Here is a 20546-nt window from a genome sequence, read left to right as displayed (position 1 = left end):
TCTCCTGCACCCAACACGTTGACTACAAGAACTGATTGTTCACTTACCATCTAATCTACCCAGACCTTGACATGCGCCCTTGTTTAGAGATGATCGATGTGTGAGTATGGTTTGGCTCACCAGTGTATTTATATTAGCTGGAACAACAACTGATGAGAAAGCTTGAATCCCTATAACACCAAAGGTGGAATGTTAACGTGTGCCATATCAACTGAGTCAGGAAGACTTACACTAACTACTATTTGGCACATGTCACTTTCTGTTTTGACCATGTGTGAAACCCAACAGCAGCATATTGAGAAACAACTGAGGACACCAACGATGCTTATTTCTAAAAAGAAAACCTACACATATGCTTGAGGCCAACCGACTGAAGAAAACCTAAAATGTTTATAAGCAAATGTGTGGAATTAAAGTCACATTCTTAGACAGCACGTTTCTCCACTTTGCAGGGTCTCCAGACTATTCACCTGGAATAGCCCATATACAACCATGTCAAATGAGTCCATCATACTAATTCTAAAACCAAAAAGATTCTATGAAATAGTACAAATTAAAAGTGAGTTTCATTTACTACTGAGTCAGATCCACTAACGACGGGCCATCAACCAATTACTACGGCATTATCTACCATCTTTGACAATGAAAACTAACATAAATGAAAACACAACTGCTGAAAGACAGAGAATCAGCTTTATTTAGGCAGAGAACTCTTAGTACAAAAGAAAATGCAAAAAATTAGAGGCATATATTAAAAAGACTGATTCAAGTACAGTCATTTAGATGCACGTGACTGAGGTTACACTGGAGTTAAGTGTTGTGTCCATTTCTCTGTTTAAGTTACATACAGGAGCAGCTCTTTCAATTTAAAATGCTAACTGAATATTTCATACAGGAACTTGTAGTTCACATAAATATGGAGCTTGGTTAATTGGTTCAAAGGCATGTTGACAAGGATGTTATTTTTTTGAAACAAATACTTTTATATGCAACAGTAACTCGACTAGTCGTGTGAATGATTCCAAAGACGCCCACTGTCATGGCTGAGGTCATAGGTGACACACTGTCAGGACAACTGTCATGTTGACAACGTCACGTCCAAACTTTGTGCAGGCGGAGGTAACAGGATCTTGGTTTAAAAAAGTCACTCAAGTGCATTTAAAGTTGATTTGTGTTGACACTTCACAGTGACGCATGCTGTTGTGGTTGAGGGATAATACATCTTGCACCACTTTCAGCACAGTATGCATCAATAACAAATGACACACATACGATGTACTGAAAATGAGCACTCGAGGACACATTTGTCATCGTACTGTTTCCGGAACTTGGAGGATTTAAAGACTTCAGATGGTGTTGATGCTATGTCTGATAGTATTTGTGTAATTCAACGTTATGTGGCTTGACAGTTGTAAATAGATAATAGCTTACAAATAACACAACATACACAACTGAAGCGGGTCTACAATAAGAATTAGAATAATAGACCTGAAGTGCTGGAAATGATCCAAGTTCCCCAGTGTTAACTGGTACAGGATTTCTGAACACAAGATGTACCACCCCCTTAAAATGTCACAAATGACATCCACCAAGAGTGCATGTTTTACAAGAAAGCTGAATTTATATATCAATCTAACAGCTCTAATGAATTTAACTAAAAGGGCTTACAAAAGTAGAAACAAAATGGAAATTTAAAAACACACACACTAAATACTTCAAGGTCACAGGGTTCTGACTGGTTCAAGGATTGACATTTGTCCACGCCAGGCTGACCACATACCACCAGGATGCAGACTGGGAAGGAAGGCTCCCGATAGGGACACTTTCACAAACATGCATTAAACCTTGTGAAAAATGCATACTGACAAGGTGGTAAGATAAACATTGAGTTTTAAAATTGGGTGCCAAATATTGGAACTTTCGACAGTCTCGTTGCGACTGCTGAATGTTTACTTTTGTGCTGAAATGTGTTCAATCAAAGTCCACTGGGATTGGATTAGGGGAATAGGCTTAATGAACATCTCCACCACCAGCCAGTACCATGCATTCCAACCACTGGGAGATTGATGAAATTGGTTGCCAGAGACCTTAGTGTCAACAACCAAAGAAACAAGCCCTGATGGTTACTATCATGCAATTTCATTGGTTGTCATCTAAACTTTTGAGTGACAGAGCAATTTAGCATGCGGTCAGATACTAGTATTGCTAGACGTCACATTTAGCATACCCTGCACAACCGTTGGCACTACAGCTAGCAAACAGCTAATATCCGATGCTCTGACAGTTGCAAGGCAACCATATCATAGCACTGAGGTTATCAAAATCTAACTTGAGTTTAACGCGCATGATAGCACATACTGGGCCAGCAATCATATTCCAAAAAGATTTAGGAATATGAATCCAGCTTTGGAAATGTATATAAAAAGTGGATTGACTAAAGTAGTAACTATAGTAACAAAACCAGAAAATGTTAAAGCGGCAGCAGACAACTTTTTTGCTTTCAACTTACTACGAAGTAAATGTTGATCGCAATGTAATGGCTAGAGTAACGACACCATCAGTGTTTAGATTGGGTCCCTATAAGCCTCGCTTTCACTATGCAATTTTGTCAACCACTGGGTAAAATCTTGTGGGAAAATGAAGGCTCGATTTACAGCACAAAGGAAGTGTGTCAACCATTGCGCAACCAAAATAGGAAGAGGATAGTGCTTTTGTTTTCCCTGGTAGCTATCCCCAGTAGCGGAAATGGCAGATGGTGAAACAACCAAAATAACAGTGGAAACTCTACCCAGCAAGAGATAAAGAAACCCAGTTGACAGAGGAGGCAAAGGAGGCGAAGAGGGAGAGTGATACAGAGGTAAAATAAGAGTGAACCTCAACGGGCATTCACTTGAGAGCGAGCTCCGGTGTTATATTGAACTGTTTCACGGTCAAGATCTCTTTCCCCGTAGCCAGATGAAAGCATTTGTGTGGAAACAGGTTAACCATTGGTTACGATTAGATTAAGGTAAGTGTTAGGTTAAGGTTGGGTTGCGGTTAGGTTAAGGTTAATCAAGCATCCCAGTGTTGTATCGAACTATGGTTAGGAGGAAACAGATCTCAACGGGGAAACAAGAGTTCGATACCACACCAGGGACTCGAGAGGGTTGCAAACCGACATTCAGTTGGCATTCTTTCCATTGGATCAGTAAGTAACACAACCTGCCTTTTTTATCAATACTACCAGATGTTTAACTCTGCCTTTATCATAGTACTGAGATCGGGTTTTCTAGTTCAAATTGGGATTCTTACGGTTGTTGCTTGCTTTGGACAGTAGCCAGGCTGCGGAAAGTGATCCAGTTTTCTTTGTGACAGTGGCACAAACAACAACAACACTTCGAGGGGAGCCCTGGTGGCTCACCTGGTAGAGCACGTACCACATGGGGCTGAGTCCTTACTGCAGCGGCCTGGGTTCAAATCTGGGCCCTGTGATGCTTGTCATTCCCTCTCTCTCCCCCCTGCCTTTCCTGTCTCTCTTGACTCGCTAGCTATTAAAGGCAGAAAATGTGAAAAGAAAAATCTTTAAAAAAAACCTGGAAATGCTGGGGGGGTGAAAAATTGTCTACAGCCGCTTTAAGTTATTTGATGACCAAGCAATAGTTAGCCCTGGACCATACTGACTGCATAAGTGTGGTACCCAGATGGAAGTTTGCAAGTCAACATCTAGTCCTTCTTTCCGTAGCAACCAGGGATGCGTTTAAAAGATGACGAATGACTTGAGCACTGCCTGGAACACACACTCAGAGGTGTTAATTGTATACTCTTTGGTGACATTTTATTCGCCAAACTTATCAACAAAGATATGCTCCATTAATCGAAAAGCAAAATGAACAGAATTAACTGTATCTGCAAAAACCCAGTGAAATTCCGACTTTCAAATATCAAATTTTTTTGCTTGTGAAAGGTTTGTTATTCACTTATTACATGATGCCGGATTTGAATAAAATGTATTACAAATACCTAGGACCTCTCTCACATCAAATACCTTTAGCTGATTAATGAACTTGATTACATACCCCACAACACATTCCCCAGACACAAATGCCACCAGAGGGGTCCTGCTTTTTACACACTCGGGACTGCTGTAGCACTGTTGCTTCGAAAAAAAATAGTTTGGGAAAGAATTCCTGCTATACTACTGGATGATACCAGCAGGGTGAAAGGGGCTGGTACAATATCTACCACTCTATATCTACCTGACCAAAGCTCTGGACAAATCATTATATCTTATGCTATTGGTTGGGGGGTGGGGGTGGTGGTGGAGGAGGTGCTGGTTCTTCTGAAGTTGGAGCAGGGGCAGGGAGGGGTGCTGGGGCTACAGCTGGGTTTGGCATGCTTGGGTTGGGTTCCCGGGCTGGTGGCGGGTCTGGGGTTGCTGGAGGTCCAGGGGGGGCATCACTGGGCGGAAGGGGTGCAGTACTGCTGCCATTATCACTTGGGCTATTGATGGTGGTAGTGATACTCTCCTTTGGGGGCTCGGGGGGAGGAGCAGGCTTGTCAGACATGGAGGAAGAAGGCTCTGATGGAGGAAGTGGAGGTGGTTGGGGGTCTAAGGAGGGCTCTGCAGGTGCTGTGTCATCTGGGGAGAGAGAATGAGAAAAGGTGGTTAAGGTACGGTATATATCAGTGTGGAGAGTATTTTTTAGAGTTTTATCAATTTCTAACAGTTACATATGCATATGCATATGAAGGATGTAAGATCATTTCTATGCACTAGCCTCCAAAAATTCTACTGGTTTTATAATAAGATTTATAGTTAACAGGCCTATATTTAAAACCTTGGATAGTTGAAGCAATGCACTGACAGGAATTTCCTGTCAGTACATTAGTGTTTTGACCATGAGTTACTGTTGTCTGACCCCCCCCCCCAAAAAAATCCTTAAATTATTTTTTATGAAATGTTTACTTTCCCCTTGCTCCTGTTATTTTCTAAAGCAAGCATTTCAAAGGGGTTAATAAAGCCCGAGATCCATGATTCTGACTCAGTGTAAACATGCATTCAAAATTAAAAACTGTATAGAAAACAGACCAACATGGAGTGAGTGATGTGTATTTGGACCAACCTGTCTCCAGGGGTGTTTCCTCCTCCTTACTTGCCGAGGCAGCGTTAGCAGCGCCACTTGAATTGGTATTGCTCTGCTCAGCGCTGTTGTTGACAAGTTTGTTTGATGCCGCCTCCTGCTCTGGCTGCTGCTGTTGTTGTTGCTGCTGCTCCTGTGCCTGTTTGGCAGCTTTCTCTGCCTGTTCAGCTGCTTCACGCTCCCTCTCCTCTGCTCGGCGTCTGGCTGCCTCCTCAGCGGCTGCCATCTCCGCTGCTAACTTCTCCATGTCCACCTCAACTTTCTGGCTGCATAGCTTGAAAAAGAAGGATCACACACTGTTAAAGCAATAATAACAGCAACAGAGAGAATTCAATCTATTTCAGCATCTCTGATTTATTCTCTGCACCACTGCACCTTATCACCTCTTATTACACCTGTATATGGTCAATCCTTTTGTATATATTTGACGAGTGTTGTGTTGTAGTGTTGTTATTCTATGTTAAGTACACTGAGAAAGCCACAAAACCAGAGTCAACTTCCATGTTTGTGCAAACCTACATGGCCAATGAACATGATTCTGATTCTGATGGCAACATCCATCTTTGCTGCAGCAGTGATGCCCTACCCGCTTTAGTTCAGTGTTGAAAGAGTCGGTGGTCTCCAGGAACCTTCTTTTCTTGTCTTGGTGGCGGTCCTCAATTTGCAGCAGCTCTGCCTCCAACTTTCTCTGAAATAAAGATACTAACCAGGTTACACACACATATAAATACATGCATGCACACAAAGATACAGAAAAAAACTGATTATGACCAATCAAAACGTTATTCTCTATATGACTCTGTTGGGACTAATTGGAGTACTTACATGAGAGATCTATATTTAAATTCTTACAGAGTCATTTTACTCAGTTATGGATTATTCATAAATCCATTAAGACAAATAGTTATTTTTTCCTTAAAAAATAGAAGATGCATGTTAAAATTGGCAGCTATAGAGATTGCTGATTACTAATGTATATCAGGCAAGTCATCAAATACAGCTGACTTACTGCCAGTTTTGTTTCTCAGTTAATGTATTTCAGAGCTTTGGTGTCAGTTGGTTAAAGTGTATGAAGCCCTATGATGGTTCTACACTCTATCACGGTTCTACACATATCTCACTAGCAGAAGCTATTTTGTTAGTCTTTCTGACCATGTCTCAGACAAACATGTAATTTTCTCAGGTATTCCGCAGGGTTCCATTCTTGGTCCTTTATTGTTCTGCCTGTACATGGTGCCGCTTGGGAAAATTATCTGTGATCATGGAGTGAATTTCCATTTTTATGCTGATGATATTCAGTTATATTTATCTGTAGCGCCAGATGACCCCAATGCTCTCAATCCCTTGATGAATTGTCTGTCTAGTATTAAACAATGGATGAGTGAAAATTTTCTCAAATTGAATGAAGACAAGACAGAAATTCTCATTATAGGCACTAATGCACAGAGAGAAATGATATCAAATAGAATGGGAAGTCTGGCTGTACAGAATAAGACTGTAGTAAAAAACCTGGGTGTCATCATTGACTCTGAGTTGGATTTTAAATCACATATCAACAATGTTACAAAGGGTGCCTTTTTTCACCAAAAAAATATTACTAGAATTAGACCCTACCTCTCCCTGGAAGACGCCAAAAAGGTGACGCATGCTTTTATCGCTTCACGTCTAGACTATGGCAATGCACTTCTTACTGGTTTACCCAAAAAGAAAGTATCGATAGGCTGCAACTAGTACAGAACGCGGCAGCAAGGGTCGTAACAAAAAACAGGATCAGAGATCACATTACCCCAGTTTTAGCATCTTTATACTGGCTTCCTGTAGCACTGAGGACTGATTTTAAAATTCTTTTACTTGTGTTTAAAGCTCTACATGGTTTAGCACCCTCATACCTATCTGACTGCTTATCTGATTATGTTACAAGCCGCTCTCTTAGATCCTCTGGTGCTGGCCTGCTCAATGTCCCTACAATGAACTACAAAAAGTATGGCGAAGCAGCATTTTGTTTTTATGCACCAACGGCTTGGAATAGACTCCCCCAACTAATAAGAGCAGCAATGTCCATAGATAGTTTTAAGAATCAGCTCAAGACCCATTTTTATGCCCTTGCTTTTATCAATGCCATTTTATTTCTTTTACTCTTATTTTTTATCTTGTACTGTGGTTTTATTTCTTGCCTTGTTTTATGTTTTTTGCCTAGGTCTGTGTTTTATTACTTTTAACTTATTTTATTCTGTATTGTTGTTGAGTTTTATTGTTTCCCTTGTTTTTAATGTAAAGCACTTTGAGCTGCATTTTATGTATGAAAGGTGCAATACAAATAAAGTTTTTTATTATTATTACTATGTAAAATATCACAGAAAGTTGAATCAGTTCATCTGGACACAACATTTATAGATGAACTGATTCAACTTTCTGTGATTTCCTTACCTGGATTATTGAGCATGCATAAAGACTGTGTGTAAAATAGTATGTAATTTTTGTTTAGAAATGGCATGCTTACTTTCATTAACTGATCAATCTCTGTAATAATTGTCCTGTTCATGAAATATCAAATATATTCGTTTTACCCCTGACAATAAGGCTTTTCAAAGGTATACATGATAAAATGTAAAAAGATAAGAAAATCACACCAGGAAATAGGAGGACCAGCGAGGACAAAAAGCACAATGACCCTTATATCTATTCGTATATTTATCCTACTGACTCACCTGGTGCACCATAAGGGATTGGACTTGCCTCTTCAGCACCTGCATGCGGGCAGTGGTGACCACAGAGCGGACATCAGGCACCACAATCTCACTGAGGATGTCGCTGATAAGCCTGTGGTTCCTTTGGAAGCGTGCCGCTGCTGTGTGTTTCACTGAGAAACCATCGTCATAGTCTGGCAGGAGGAGGGGGTACAGATTCATAGTACAAGATGTGACAGGAAGGTTTCCTTGTTATTCATGAGTTTATCTGCACAAGAAAACGGTTCCTTCTCCAAAATGCTCAAGAGGAAGAAAAACTGAAAACTTCTTCTAACACCATCTTTGTACATGCACAGTACATTCATATTTGTAAGGACACTATAGCCCTGAACCTAGCATAAATGTAATGTGTCTGTTGCTAGATAATCTCATTTACCATCAGGGTCTTCAGCGGGCTGGATGCTCATGTAGGGCTCTCCTTTGTCCAAACGACTCTGTCTCTGCCTGCTCTCCTCCTCCATGGCTGCCTCAGCACGGTTCTTTGCATTGACATATGCCAGGTAGGCAGGGGAGTTGTGGTAGGCCTTCAGTGAGTCATTGTACTCAATCTGGGAGAGGGATACAATGGGAGGTGGGGTGATGAAAAGTTTAACAATAAAGGGGATACATGTAAAAAGTTCATCTAACTAAATGTTTCAGAGGAGATTATCTGACTCCACATGTGGAGTAAAGTGATGTTTATCTGTATGATGAATATTTTGACAGGGTTATGAATGAATACATAAGAGAAGCCTGCTAAGTTAACATTTAATTAATTTACAAGTTGTCCTTAAAGTAAAAACAGGATTTGAATTGAAACGGCAACTTTGACTCTTACTCCAAAGCAGGCAAACAGTCACCCAAAGATGATTTTCCCCATTTCAATACAACACCCACAACTTTATTCTTGCATGTCAACCAGTCACAGCCTTGGTTCTTTTGGAGTGCAGAGGTCATAAAAAAAAATTGGTCAACTTACATAAGACAATATCCATAAAAACCAAAGTTCTGAGCACTGCCCTGAGCCCAAATTGGCTTCTATGGCCAGATGAGCACATTGGATTGTTCTACCCAAAAAGCTTCAGCTAGAATTAGACCATGTTTTTTTTAACTAGTTTGCATCATGTCTTTATGGGGAGCCCTTTAGGACACAAATATTAAAAAATACATATAATATATAAGTATAGAAGTCACAACTATGCAGATAATAATGACTAAGTAATTTTAAAAAAATCACAAGAGGTTAAAATATAGATATACTTCTAGCCTTTGCAGGGGAAAAGCTGTGCCTTGAGAAAGCCAATTTGGATCAAAGTAAACCCAAGAATCGAGCACAATCCCAGTTGCTCACCTTCTCAGCCTCATATTCATTCAGGTAGTCCTGTTTCTCTTCATCAGTCAAGTCCCTCCACATTCCTCCAATGATCTTTCCAATCTCCCACAGCTTCAGGTCCGGGTTAGATGCCTTCACTTGGTCCCAAACCTGGCATGTGCAAGGCGTACATGGACACATAAAGACAAGGTCACAACAGCAAATTGTACACGTGTATCATTTTAGTAAAGCAGAGGGAGTAAAAGGTAAGTGAGTAGAGCGAATAGTGTTGGAAATTTGGGGAGGAAAAAAAAATACTGGCATCGAAGTGATGCATACTCAACCATGACTAATTGTTGACTTAAAAACTCCACTCGTCCACATATTTTTAACACTAACCAGTCAGTTGTAGGTGGTCCCCCTCCCCCAAAAAAGGTTGAGACTATCAGGGTGTACTATCTAAAGAGGAGTAGAGGCACTCAAGAAGAAACATGAGGTCTGACAAGGAAAGCACAGCAGATCAAAAGAAGACAGAGACACGCTGAGAATTTGCTTTAAGCCAACACAAAAGACGGTCACACAAAAAACAGGACAATAGATAGTAAAGGATCAATGTTTTCGGTAGGAGGTCATGGTGCTGCTGCTTTTTTTGTCTCCCAACCTCTGACCCCCCACCGTGACATTCAGCGGTCATGGCTCACATGGGGACTGTACCACCCTGAGGATCAGCAACAGGGAGGGGCAGGGTGGGTGTAGGCAGGTTTTGGAGGGGGTTCCCCCAGATCCTTTCTGGGGACAAGCAGTAAAAGCAGACACCGTTATATGGGTGTCTTACCTTCCTGCTTACCTTCCGGCTGTACCGCATGTAAGGCATCAGGGGCTTGTCTGGAGGTTTTGGGGGCTTTGGGACGGTGATGCCCGAGGAGTTCTGTAGAGAGAAAGAGAGAGGGGGGGGGCAATGGGAGTGGCAGAAAGGGGCATAGCGAAGAAGAAGGGAATGGGGGTTGGGATAGAGGAAATAAAGGGGGACAAGGGAAGAGAGGGGAAAAGGAGTCAGATGGAGAACAGGAGGGAGAGAGACAGAGAGGGAATGCAGTGAGGGCATCGCATAAAGAGATGGGACAGCAGTTGAGAAAGAGGCCAGAACAAACAAAAGAAAAAATGGTCAAAGTAAATAACAGTGCATATGGTACAACAGAGAATATCCATGTTGAAAAATAAGAATCACATCTGCAATACTTAAAATCTACATTTTCCTTTCACTGTCTGACACATACAATGATACTGGCAGTTTTGCACTGGTGTCTGAGCACTCCAAATCACAGAAATCCATTTGAAATGAAAAACAGCCAGTGCAGGTGTGTTGGCACCTTCCTCGCCAACAAAAACATGGTTAACACAGAACGACCGGAATTTCACTCCTACCTAAAATGACCATGGGCGGTTAAAAAGACCGCCGGTTTTTAAACTCTATATTCTGTGAAAATAAATACCCAATTGAGATATTAATGCATTACATATGTTAGTATGTCTGTTAGGAAACTAACTGACATTAAAAGTAAAATTTTAACAAATACTATTTCAAAAAATTTAAACTTCAGAGAGACATGGTCGAACTTGAATAGCAAAATGGAAAAAGTGAAAATATTACCTGAAAAACAAAACGGAAAACACACATTGCTAATCTAACAAACCTAACAAGGCCTATAAAAAGTGTAAAAAAAGAACTGAAAATAAATATTAAAACGGTCCCAAACAATGACCGGAAACTTAAAAATTACTAGAATGACCGTGGGCGGTCATTTTGACCGCCGTGGTTTTTAAACTCTATATTCTGTCAAGATAAATACCCAATTGAGATATTAATGTAATATATATGTTAGTATGTGTTAGTATGTCTGTTATGAAACTAACTGACACCAAAATTAAAATTTTAACAACTTTTAATACTATTTTTCAAACAATTCAAAATGGCGGCTGTCCAACGCCTGTAAATACTGCAACATGTCGGTGGTAATCACGGTGCGTCTGTAATGGTGTCTGTAACCAGACACGTGGCGTTAATCAAAAATCAAATTTAGACTATTTCTCTGCAGAATGCTAGTTTTTCTTTTTTTTAGGACAGAGCAATGAACTTCAAGAAGGAAATTATGCCACCAAAACACTTCATCAATAGTGACAAGATGCACAACATTCATGTGCAAATTACAAAATGGTCATGTTGACCGTCCATGGTCATTTTAGGTAGATTTCATCTAGGGTTGCCAACTCCTTGAAATGGAAATAAGGAACGGAACAGGGATGGGGGTTGGATGGACAGGGCGGCACGGGCATAACAAATATAATGTGCTTTACACTATACACACATATATTATTTACAGTGCTGCTTGAAAGTATGTGAACCCCTTGAGCAGTTTAGATTTTTCTGTTGTTTTACCATGATTTTCTTATTCTAACATCACCAGTTTTTATGTATGAAATGTCAGCTATATGTTTATCAGTTGCATGTACTTGTTTAGTGGGACTTGTTTAAGTAGCCCAAAAACTACATGAAACATGGAATTAGTGTATGTGCAAAAGTAAGTGAACCCCCAGCTGCATTGGTTAAGTCAAGCAGGTAACAGACTTGGGTGAAACACATTTGGGTGCTTAATTAATCATTTAAGCAGACCAATGAAATGAGACATCCTTGGGAAAGGGTTTGGCCTGCACTAATTAAAAGAGAGAGGAAACCAACCAAACCACTGTGGTCCCATACAAATCAACAATGCCGAGAGCAAAGGAGATATCCGAGGACATGAAGAAGAGGGTAGTGATAGCCCATCAGTCTGGGGAGGGATATAAGACCATCTCCAAAAGATTCCAGCTCCATCCATCCACTGTAAGACAAATAATTTACAAATGGAGGGCCTCCAACATGACAGCAACTCTGCCTAGAAGTGGACGCCCATCAAAACTATCACCCAGAAGCACCAGAAAAATAATAAATCAGGTAAAGGCCAACCCACACATCACCTCTCGAGAGTTGCACACCTCTCTGGTAGCATCTGGGACAAATGTGCATGCGTCTACAATCAGACGAAAATTGAATAGCCATGACATTCATGGGAGGGTTGCTAGAAGGAAGCCTCTGCTCTCAAAAAACAACAAAGCTGCCCATTTCAACTTTTCCAGAGAGCACTTGGACAAACCAGAGACCTTCTGGAAGTTCATTCTCTGAACAGACGAGTCCAAAATAGAATTATTTGGTCACAATCAAAACCAACAAGTTTGGAGAAAAGCCAACACTGCATATGAAGAAAAGAACCTCCTCCCAACAGTGAAGCATGGTGGTGGAAATGTGAAGGTCTGGGGCTGCTTTTCTGCTTCTGGACCTGGACGACTCCATATTATCCAAGGAACCATGAATTCTCCGGCATATCAACAAATTCTTGACCAGAATCTCCTGCCATCAGTCAGGGAGTTGAAGCTGGGACGAAAATGGATTATGCAACAAGACAATTACCCAAAGCATTCCAGCAAAACTACAAAGGAATGGCTTCAGAGAAAGAGGATTCGTACTCTGGATAGGCCCAGTCAAAGTCCGGATCTTAATCCAATTGAAATGTTGTGGCGAGACCTGAAGAAGTTGGTACATACCAGATGTCCCTCCAACCTCTCTCAACTGGCTGAGTTCTGCAAGGAGGAGTAGGCAAAAAGCCCCATAAGCAGATGCGAGAGACTGGTTAGTGGTTACAGAAGACGTTTGGTTGAAGTAATGGCTGCAAAAGGAGGACCCACAAGCTACTAATACAAGGGTTCACATACTTTTGCACATGTTAAATTTTCAGTTTTTGTGAAATAAACTACCTTTGTTGAATTAAATAATGAAAATATATCACTTTTTGTGTGTGTGTCCATTATTTGGAAGGTGTGCTTTACAAATTGGGATTTGGATGTATGTGTAATAAGCTTATTTTAATATTTTTTACAAAAACAGTGACCATGTCTGGAGGGTTCACAAACCTTCAAGCAGCACTGTATATGTTGTAGCGAATTAAGGGGGCAGCCCGGGACGGCCACAGCCGGGACGCGAACCCGTGTCTCCCACTCTGCAAGCGACAACGTTAACCAGTCGACTAAAGCATCCGACCCGTTAACCAAGGGCCAATGTGTCTACTTATCGATGCACGTTACACTACCCCCCTCCTTCGGGAAGCGCGTCCCCGCGCTTCAGCATATCAGCTCCCTCACGCCTCTGGGTGCACGCGCTTCCGATGACCTAACGGTCTCACCATCCCACTTCTGACACCAATGTAGCGAATTCGGGGGGCAGTCTGGGAACTGCCGCGGCTGGGACGCGAACTCGTATCTCCTGCACCGCAGGAGACATCGCTAACCGTTCGACTAAACGGTCAGACCCGTTAACCAAAGGCCAACGTGTCTACTTATCCATGCACGTTACAATATATATATATTTCATATATAAGGAACGAGTCCTTATTTTAAGGAACGGTTGGCAACTCTAATCTCATCGTAACTTTTTGTGTGTGTGCGTTTGATCTAAAACTCATTTTAATGTGAAGATATGCAATTTTAGGAGAATTCAGGGAGCGGCAGGTCTGTATCTTTTTATTTCCACAAAGTTATTGAACTTTGAAAATCCAAATACGGTCATAATGATCGTCTTGGTCATTCTAGTGTTAAACCACAATAAACATGACTTAATCTGGTTTCAATTATTGAAGCAACGTGGTAGCATTTGTTGAGGGTCTTTCACCGGCTTAGTCTGCCATATCCGCTTGTTAGCCACAAAAACTTTGCTTCATCTTCAAACTCGCCACTACCTGCCTTATCTTTCCACATTTGACCGATATGGTGAGAACATAAAGTGTTCCATGTTTTATCCTTTTCTCTGGGCAAGTTCTTGCCAACAGTATCCACTAAACTGAGCTACAAAAGCAATTATGATTTGGTTACAGGAATTTTCAGATATGACAAGGATAGTAGACCCTGACACACTTTAGAGGACTTTAAAAAAAGAAACAAAAAACAGCAAAAACAGGTATGGGTCATTACTATGAGGTTCAGCTGACTGCCAATCAGGAGGTCACCAGCAGCTCCTGTAGCCCACAAGCCATGCCAAGTCACGAGCCTTGGATGGTGCAGGGCAGGCTAAACTCCAGCAATGCTATCCTCCTTGGCAGTGGCCCACCAGTTTAGACCACAACACTACACAAAAATATGACGCTTCTTCAAAAAGAGTTTGAAATAGCACAAGATTGCATACAGTATTTTCAATGCATAGTGGGATTATTTTCTGAGGGTGGAGATTAGAAACACGATCAAGCAGCAAAGTGGTCAGGAGAGGTAAAGAGCTGCATATGAACCCAAGTGGCCAAAGATCAATTCCCACCTGAGCTTTCTCCTGTTTGTTACTCAGACCATCTGCAGGCGAAATAAATGGTGCAATGGACAGACCATTGCTTTTAGATTGAATCAAAAAAATTGAAATGAATTTGAGTCATTTGTTCTACCACATTGTAAATCTGTAAAATAGAGATGAACTAGCAATGCAAGTTGGCATAAAATTGGAAAAAAATTATGCACTAAGTTTTATTCCCTTAAATATTACAGGTTAACAGCTATACATCTCAGCAGTGAAAGGCAGTTGTCTTGTGAATATGAAACAAGTAGTATGAGGACACCTCCTCATGCAGCTGGTGGGTGTAATTAACAGAGCATGATGAGGGAAATATGAGGGGCTGTCAAACAATGGTGATCCAATGAAGCACTCTGTCAAACAATCACGAAAGTTTGGATCTCAAGATATGCTTTGCACAGTGCAAACAGCTTGGTTTTGGTCTGCTGTTTCACCTCATGTCAACTGACAAACCGTAACAAATACCAAAATTTATTTCAAAATGAAATTTGAAGTTAAATACAAATTCAACAAATAGGTGGTAAAACTGCCTGTCAAAAACCCTGCAATTATGCAATGCGCAAACTAAGCTACAGCATATTTGATGACTGACTTGAGAGGGGAGGAGGTGATGGCAACTCTTCCAGCAAAGATCCCAATGAACTGTGAATCTGCTGCTTGAGGTCCAATTAGAATCTTAATATGGATAAATTTAACTAAGAATCATGCAGAATAGGCTGCATAATCAAATCTATTTCTACTGTCAGGTTGGATTCAAGGTCAGAACAGTCACAATCTCCACACCCTATTTTCAGAACCTAAATTTGACAATAGCTTTGTAGAGTGGATTTTGATCTCCACTGCTTCTAATGCTATTGCCGTTTCTGTTAAAACTACAACAACCTTTCTTACCATCCAGCAGCATCACTGTTCCCCATATCTTAAAGACAAGTTTCATTTCCCTTCTGTACTTTCTGTTCTTAGATCTTACTCCACACCTAAATCCTCATCCATTTCAAACAAGTACCAACTACCTTTTTTTTAAAAAATCTTCTCCCTTGTATTGTTTACCCCACCTCATCTCTCTATAACTCATCTTCCTGTTTTCACCTTTCCTTCCTTATATTTTTTAAGTTTGAACCCCCAACTGACATCGATATACTACCCTTATGAACAACCGTGATCCAGGTCCATTTCCTTCTTTTCATTATCTTTTTACCCTCTCTCTAAATCTCTGCCATCATACATCCTGCTTTACAGTACGCCCTCAGAGCCTTCCATCAATTCATTACCCTGCTGGAGCCTCCGGAGCTCCCTCCCAGCCGGAGGTTGTTGTAGGCCAGATGGCTGTAAGGGTTGTAGCCCACAAACCCTGGGGTGGAAGGCATTTGCTGATGGAAGACAAATGAGACAAAACACGAATGAGAAATGGCTCACAAACAAGAGGAGGGAAGAGGGATAAACATGTAAATAAAATTAAAATAAATGAAAAAAAAATGAAAAAAGGTTTTTGCTTGTTTGTAATGATTTGCATTCATGTCATCATGCAAGGCAAAAAAGCAGCTTGCTGGCTGGCATTCAGGACAAGCAAACAAGTGAGTGAACATTATAGGTAGAACAAAGCCGTGCAAAAAGAAAATATTGAATGTTTCCCCTTCAGGCACAAATTTTATTTCAAAACGATGTGATTCAGTGCATTTCCTAGAAGTGTTCCCCAGATCTTGGTGGTGGTGGTGTTCAACCCAGTGGGAGATAGGACAGCAGCAGCATAGGCAGGTTGGGTACAAGAAGGAGCGGTACATGAAAGGTTAAGTGAGCAACCAGTCAGAATCATATTCTAAAATTTGTAACTCAGAAGATAGATTGTATGTGTTCACATATCAATGGCTGTGGTTACATGGACAACATTTCTTCAACCTGACTGAAATCATTGTGATTAGATTCCAACTTAACTGTTTACATGGACGCTAAATAAAGTGATCTCATGTGTGTTTACATTCCCCAAAGCATTTAATCAGAATATAACTTTTTTCACATGTGCAAAGTGGTTCCACCTGCTGGAAATAAAACAAAAGAAGTGGTTCCGCCTGTTAATACAGTTTTCTAGATGGACCCATAATCGCATCCTGAAAAAAATATTTGTTTTTCTGACGTTCTTTCCAATTACGTAGCAATCTCAGCAGCACATACTTCACCTGCAATCTTCAAATAGGGAGAGTGCAAGAGGACGTTTTGTTATCTCCATGTTTCTGTCCCTCAAGGAAGCCTGTTCATGTCACCTAATTTTACCCCCATGTGGGGTAAACATGCACATTAAAATATATTTATCCCAAACTAAGAGAAATGATCAGATTAAGCGTTTACATAGTTATCAGGTGCTAAAATTTTCCTACTGAACAGATTACTTTATCAAAGGTTTACACCAGCCCTCTCAACCCGGTTGAAAATTCCTTCCGATTGGGACGGATCGACCCAGTCTCTTCCGATTGAGATGGTTACATGAGGCATTTTTAATTCTGATTAGGCTATTATTCTGATTATTAGTGGAATATTAAGGTTCATGTAAACGTAGCCAATGCTTGTATGCAGATTTTTTCTCTCTCGTAGGAACACCGGCATATGTGCACTATTGTAGAATCTTGCACACCATGTGAGAACCTGGCCACCATGTTCCAACGGACACCACTGAAACAACAACAGGGACTGCATGACAACCATGCTGTCAACAACCTGCAACACCTTGGGACAGATTTATTTTGATTTCAAGTAAAGTCATTTTAAGTTTGTTTTCATAGCCCTAAATTCACATCACATTCTCCAAACAGGTTAATACAATAAAAGAAAGTACCACACCTGCTATCCTTAGACCTTTTTCATGGAGAAAATAACAGAACTGTCATATGGAAAGGTATAGATAATTTTCTTGAATACATGTGGGCCCAACTCTATGCTACCATTAAGATATAGAAATGCATTTTCAAGTTCAATAACATAGCTGACTCAAGGCTCTATGTAGTTCACAGCCAAAGCAACGGGACCTGTTGTGTGTCGATGTTCTCAGACAAGACAGGGTATATTTGAGTGCTTTGACTGCAATGGCTGGATGTGATGTACAATTTCAAGGTATGTCTATATTAAGCAAAACTGTTTGCGGTTGCACCTCCTCCACCTTCCTGGGGGGGTTTTAATAATGCGTCCACTGATGGCTAAGGTAGAAGAATGTTTAAGTTGACACAACTATTGTATTTCCATATGAACCATACACACTGGTGTGCCTTACAATTGAATGCAAGCTTGTTGGTGTGATTTGTAGAGTAATTTACAGACAAGCCTTTTAATAGTACAGAGTGAAACCATTTGGCAGCCTCTTGTTGGTGTGATTTGTAGAGTAATTTACAGACAAGCCTTTTAATAGTACTCCAGAGTGAAATCATTTGGAGGCCTCTTGTTACTCTCAGTGGTGCCACATTCTTTTTAGTCTGATCACACTCATGCCACAAAAAAACAGTTCATTATTCTCGCTAAGGAAAAAAACAAAAAACAAAAACATAATATTGATATCAGTAGAGCTACTCAAGCCTTAGTTGCAGACATCTAATCTCTACCCTGTTCAGAACCACTGGCTGTTCCTCTGCCCGAACCTAAAACCTATTGTTCCTCTGAATAGGTAATGAAGTTGGCTGTGACCTGTGTCTGTGACTTATGAATGCAGTATAGCCAAAAAGCACATTGCACCTATCAAACTTTTAAAACCCAAAGCAGTATTAAAATTAAATGCATTTCACTGTGGCATAAAAGAGTAACTTTTAATAATATGGCCTTCCATAAATGTTCTTACTTGTACTTCACCAACAGGCCGAGTGACCGCAAATGAGATGCCTTAGGTCTAAATATAGCACATTTACAGCAATGTTCATTATTGCACAGTGTCTCACTTAAATAAGTAAATAAAATAAAATAATAATAAAGTAGTAAATGACCAACAGTCTATGAATGGAGCTCAGGAAATATTTAAGCTTGATCTTTCGGAAGTGATGTGGATACAGCCATCACATTTATGTAAACAATTTCTAAAGTTATTGTTGTAAGAACTGTGTATTAACGAATGTCAACGAGCCAGTTACCCAAATTAACAACTGGCCTGTTCCTACCTGACTGCTCTTATCATCACAATATTGCAGAAAATCAGGAAACCTTTATCCAGTTTTAATGTCATAAGGAAGACCAACTCTTCACTGGTTTGATGAGACAAACCATTCGGTTAAAAAACAAATGAGAATTCCACTTTATGACTTAAGGTAGTTTGAAATTCTTAGACACTGATCGATGGAAAAACAAAATCTGTTATGAAGAAGATGTGAAGGGAGCTGCCTATTGGAAAATTGGTCAGTAAAATGGAAAGAATACAAAGTTGTGGGATCAAGGAGATTATGGGAGGGTAAAACATTTGAGAGGTGGTGATCTTGGTGTCTACAGAGAAAACCAGAGGAGAGGATGAAAGCAATATAAGGAATGAGTGAATGAATAGACTCATCATGGCTCCCTTGTCACTGACTGGTGTGTGCTACCTGGAGTAGACCCCATGGAAAAGTTGTAAGAGCGTACTTACTGTTGTGGGGGCTGGAGGAGGTGGAGGGGCATAAGATGGCCGTTCTGTGCAAAAGCAAATACAAGCAATTAGTTTAACATATTGGTTTAATTTCACAACGCTAAAACACTGGAATTCTATTTGATGTATGAGCTATCTGAGCACACGTTCTTCACTATTGTAACATTGGTACTAATAGACCTGTCACAAGTACTAACTGTGACGGATGCAAACAAATGTTCAGTAATAGACATCAATCAACATTTTCCCCTTAGATGGGGAACTTAAGATTGATTACTCTTACTAGTCACTTTATTGGGATTCATATTTACCTCGTCTTGCTCTTTAAATTTAGCTAATTCAAAGAAAAATGTTAAATGTTCAAAGTTGTAACAGGAGAACTATGTACGCCTCGTTAATTGGGCCCAAACTGCAAAAGACATTTAGAGTTGTACAATATCAAAGGAGAGCACGGAGCGACTCACTTGACATTTTGGAGGTTGGTTTGAGGAGTTCAAGCTAGGATCATCAAAGGAAGTCTGGAGTAGAAACAAACAGAATTAAAAAAACAAAAACATCCCGTCTCAGGAAGCTTGAAAACTTACATTTCCATTTCCAACATACCCCTTATAATAGAAATCAGCCTTACCATGTGGATAAGGCCGTCTTAATTGTAATAAACGGCCAGCCAGGAACGCTAACGTTAGCTAAACTGATTACCCGCACGGCCTACTGTCCAAACCTGAATGACCGTGGTAACATACAGAAATGGATGAACTGTTCGCTTTTTAAAGTTACACTCACGTTTAAACTAAATTCCCCCAAAACAAATTAGTTCCCAACACTTGCTAACGCATTAGCTATCTTTATTTATCAGGTGGGTAGTCCTTCCAAATGGTGCATTAGCTATATTTGCTAGTATTAGACTAAAGCTAGCGAGCACAATGCTAGCGAGCAAATGACCACACGAACACACGAACACCAGTAACATTACCACCGTCTTAGCTGGCACAATACCTGATCCACTCATTTCCAGGATTTCATTCAAGTGAAGAGGTTATCAGTGTTGTAAAACCGGGGGTGCAACAAAATTAGCAATTTTACACTATCCTCATGATGAGGACTTATCGATCGATACTCACTGAATACTCCTTTGTTCCCTCCTCGGCACAGACGCGCTTATTCGCAGGCTGTTCTTCCGGGTTGCCAACATTTCCCTTCGTTATCCCCTATTTTACTCCGGCGCTGCAACAAGACAATTTCATCTCAGATTAGAAAAAAAGAAAAAAAAACAAACACACAAGCAAAAAAAAAAATGGGACTCAGTGAAATGAGAAAATTCCGTATAAAATTGTTTGAAAACACCCATCATCAAACCCCCGCTTATCTTCAGTGATTT

The 20546-nt window shown here is 40.4% G+C and overlaps 1 protein-coding gene across 3 annotated transcripts; it reads right to left on the bottom strand.

The window, feature by feature from the left end:
- Positions 1-681: 681 nt before the first annotated feature.
- Positions 682-20432, bottom strand: LOC130119035 (SWI/SNF-related matrix-associated actin-dependent regulator of chromatin subfamily E member 1-like). Of its 3 annotated transcripts, none has more exons than XM_056287401.1 (11): positions 20290-20432; positions 19633-19686; positions 19169-19212; positions 15852-15950; positions 9994-10086; positions 9198-9329; positions 8244-8415; positions 7829-8001; positions 5707-5808; positions 5103-5394; positions 682-4618 (listed from the first exon to the last, which is right to left on the bottom strand). In XM_056287401.1, the coding sequence occupies exons 2-11, from the start codon at positions 19637-19639 to the stop codon at positions 4272-4274; spliced, it is 1461 nt and encodes a 486-aa protein (XP_056143376.1). In that variant the 5' UTR covers positions 19640-19686; positions 20290-20432; the 3' UTR covers positions 682-4271. The 3 variants fall into 3 exon arrangements, with proteins under 3 accessions (XP_056143376.1, XP_056143375.1, XP_056143377.1); XM_056287400.1 differs by having other exon boundaries at positions 20165-20303; XM_056287402.1 differs by having other exon boundaries at positions 10006-10086; positions 20165-20303.
- Positions 20433-20546: the final 114 nt, after the last annotated feature.

The sequence above is a fragment of the Lampris incognitus genome, chromosome 10, assembly GCF_029633865.1.
Source record: "Lampris incognitus isolate fLamInc1 chromosome 10, fLamInc1.hap2, whole genome shotgun sequence".
NCBI classification, from domain to species: domain Eukaryota; kingdom Metazoa; phylum Chordata; class Actinopteri; order Lampriformes; family Lampridae; genus Lampris; species Lampris incognitus.
The sequence above is the reverse complement of the archived record's forward strand: the minus strand, read 5'-3'. Positions and strand labels throughout refer to the sequence as shown.

Coding starts and splice junctions, on each gene's coding strand:
- LOC130119035 (XM_056287401.1), bottom strand. Junction 10,087..15,851: donor GCTCCGGAGGCTCCAGCAGG/GTAATGAATTGA, acceptor TTCTCTCTACAG/AACTCCTCGGGCATCACCGT. Junction 5,809..7,828: donor AATCCCTTATGGTGCACCAG/GTGAGTCAGTAG, acceptor TCTTTATTTCAG/AGAAAGTTGGAGGCAGAGCT.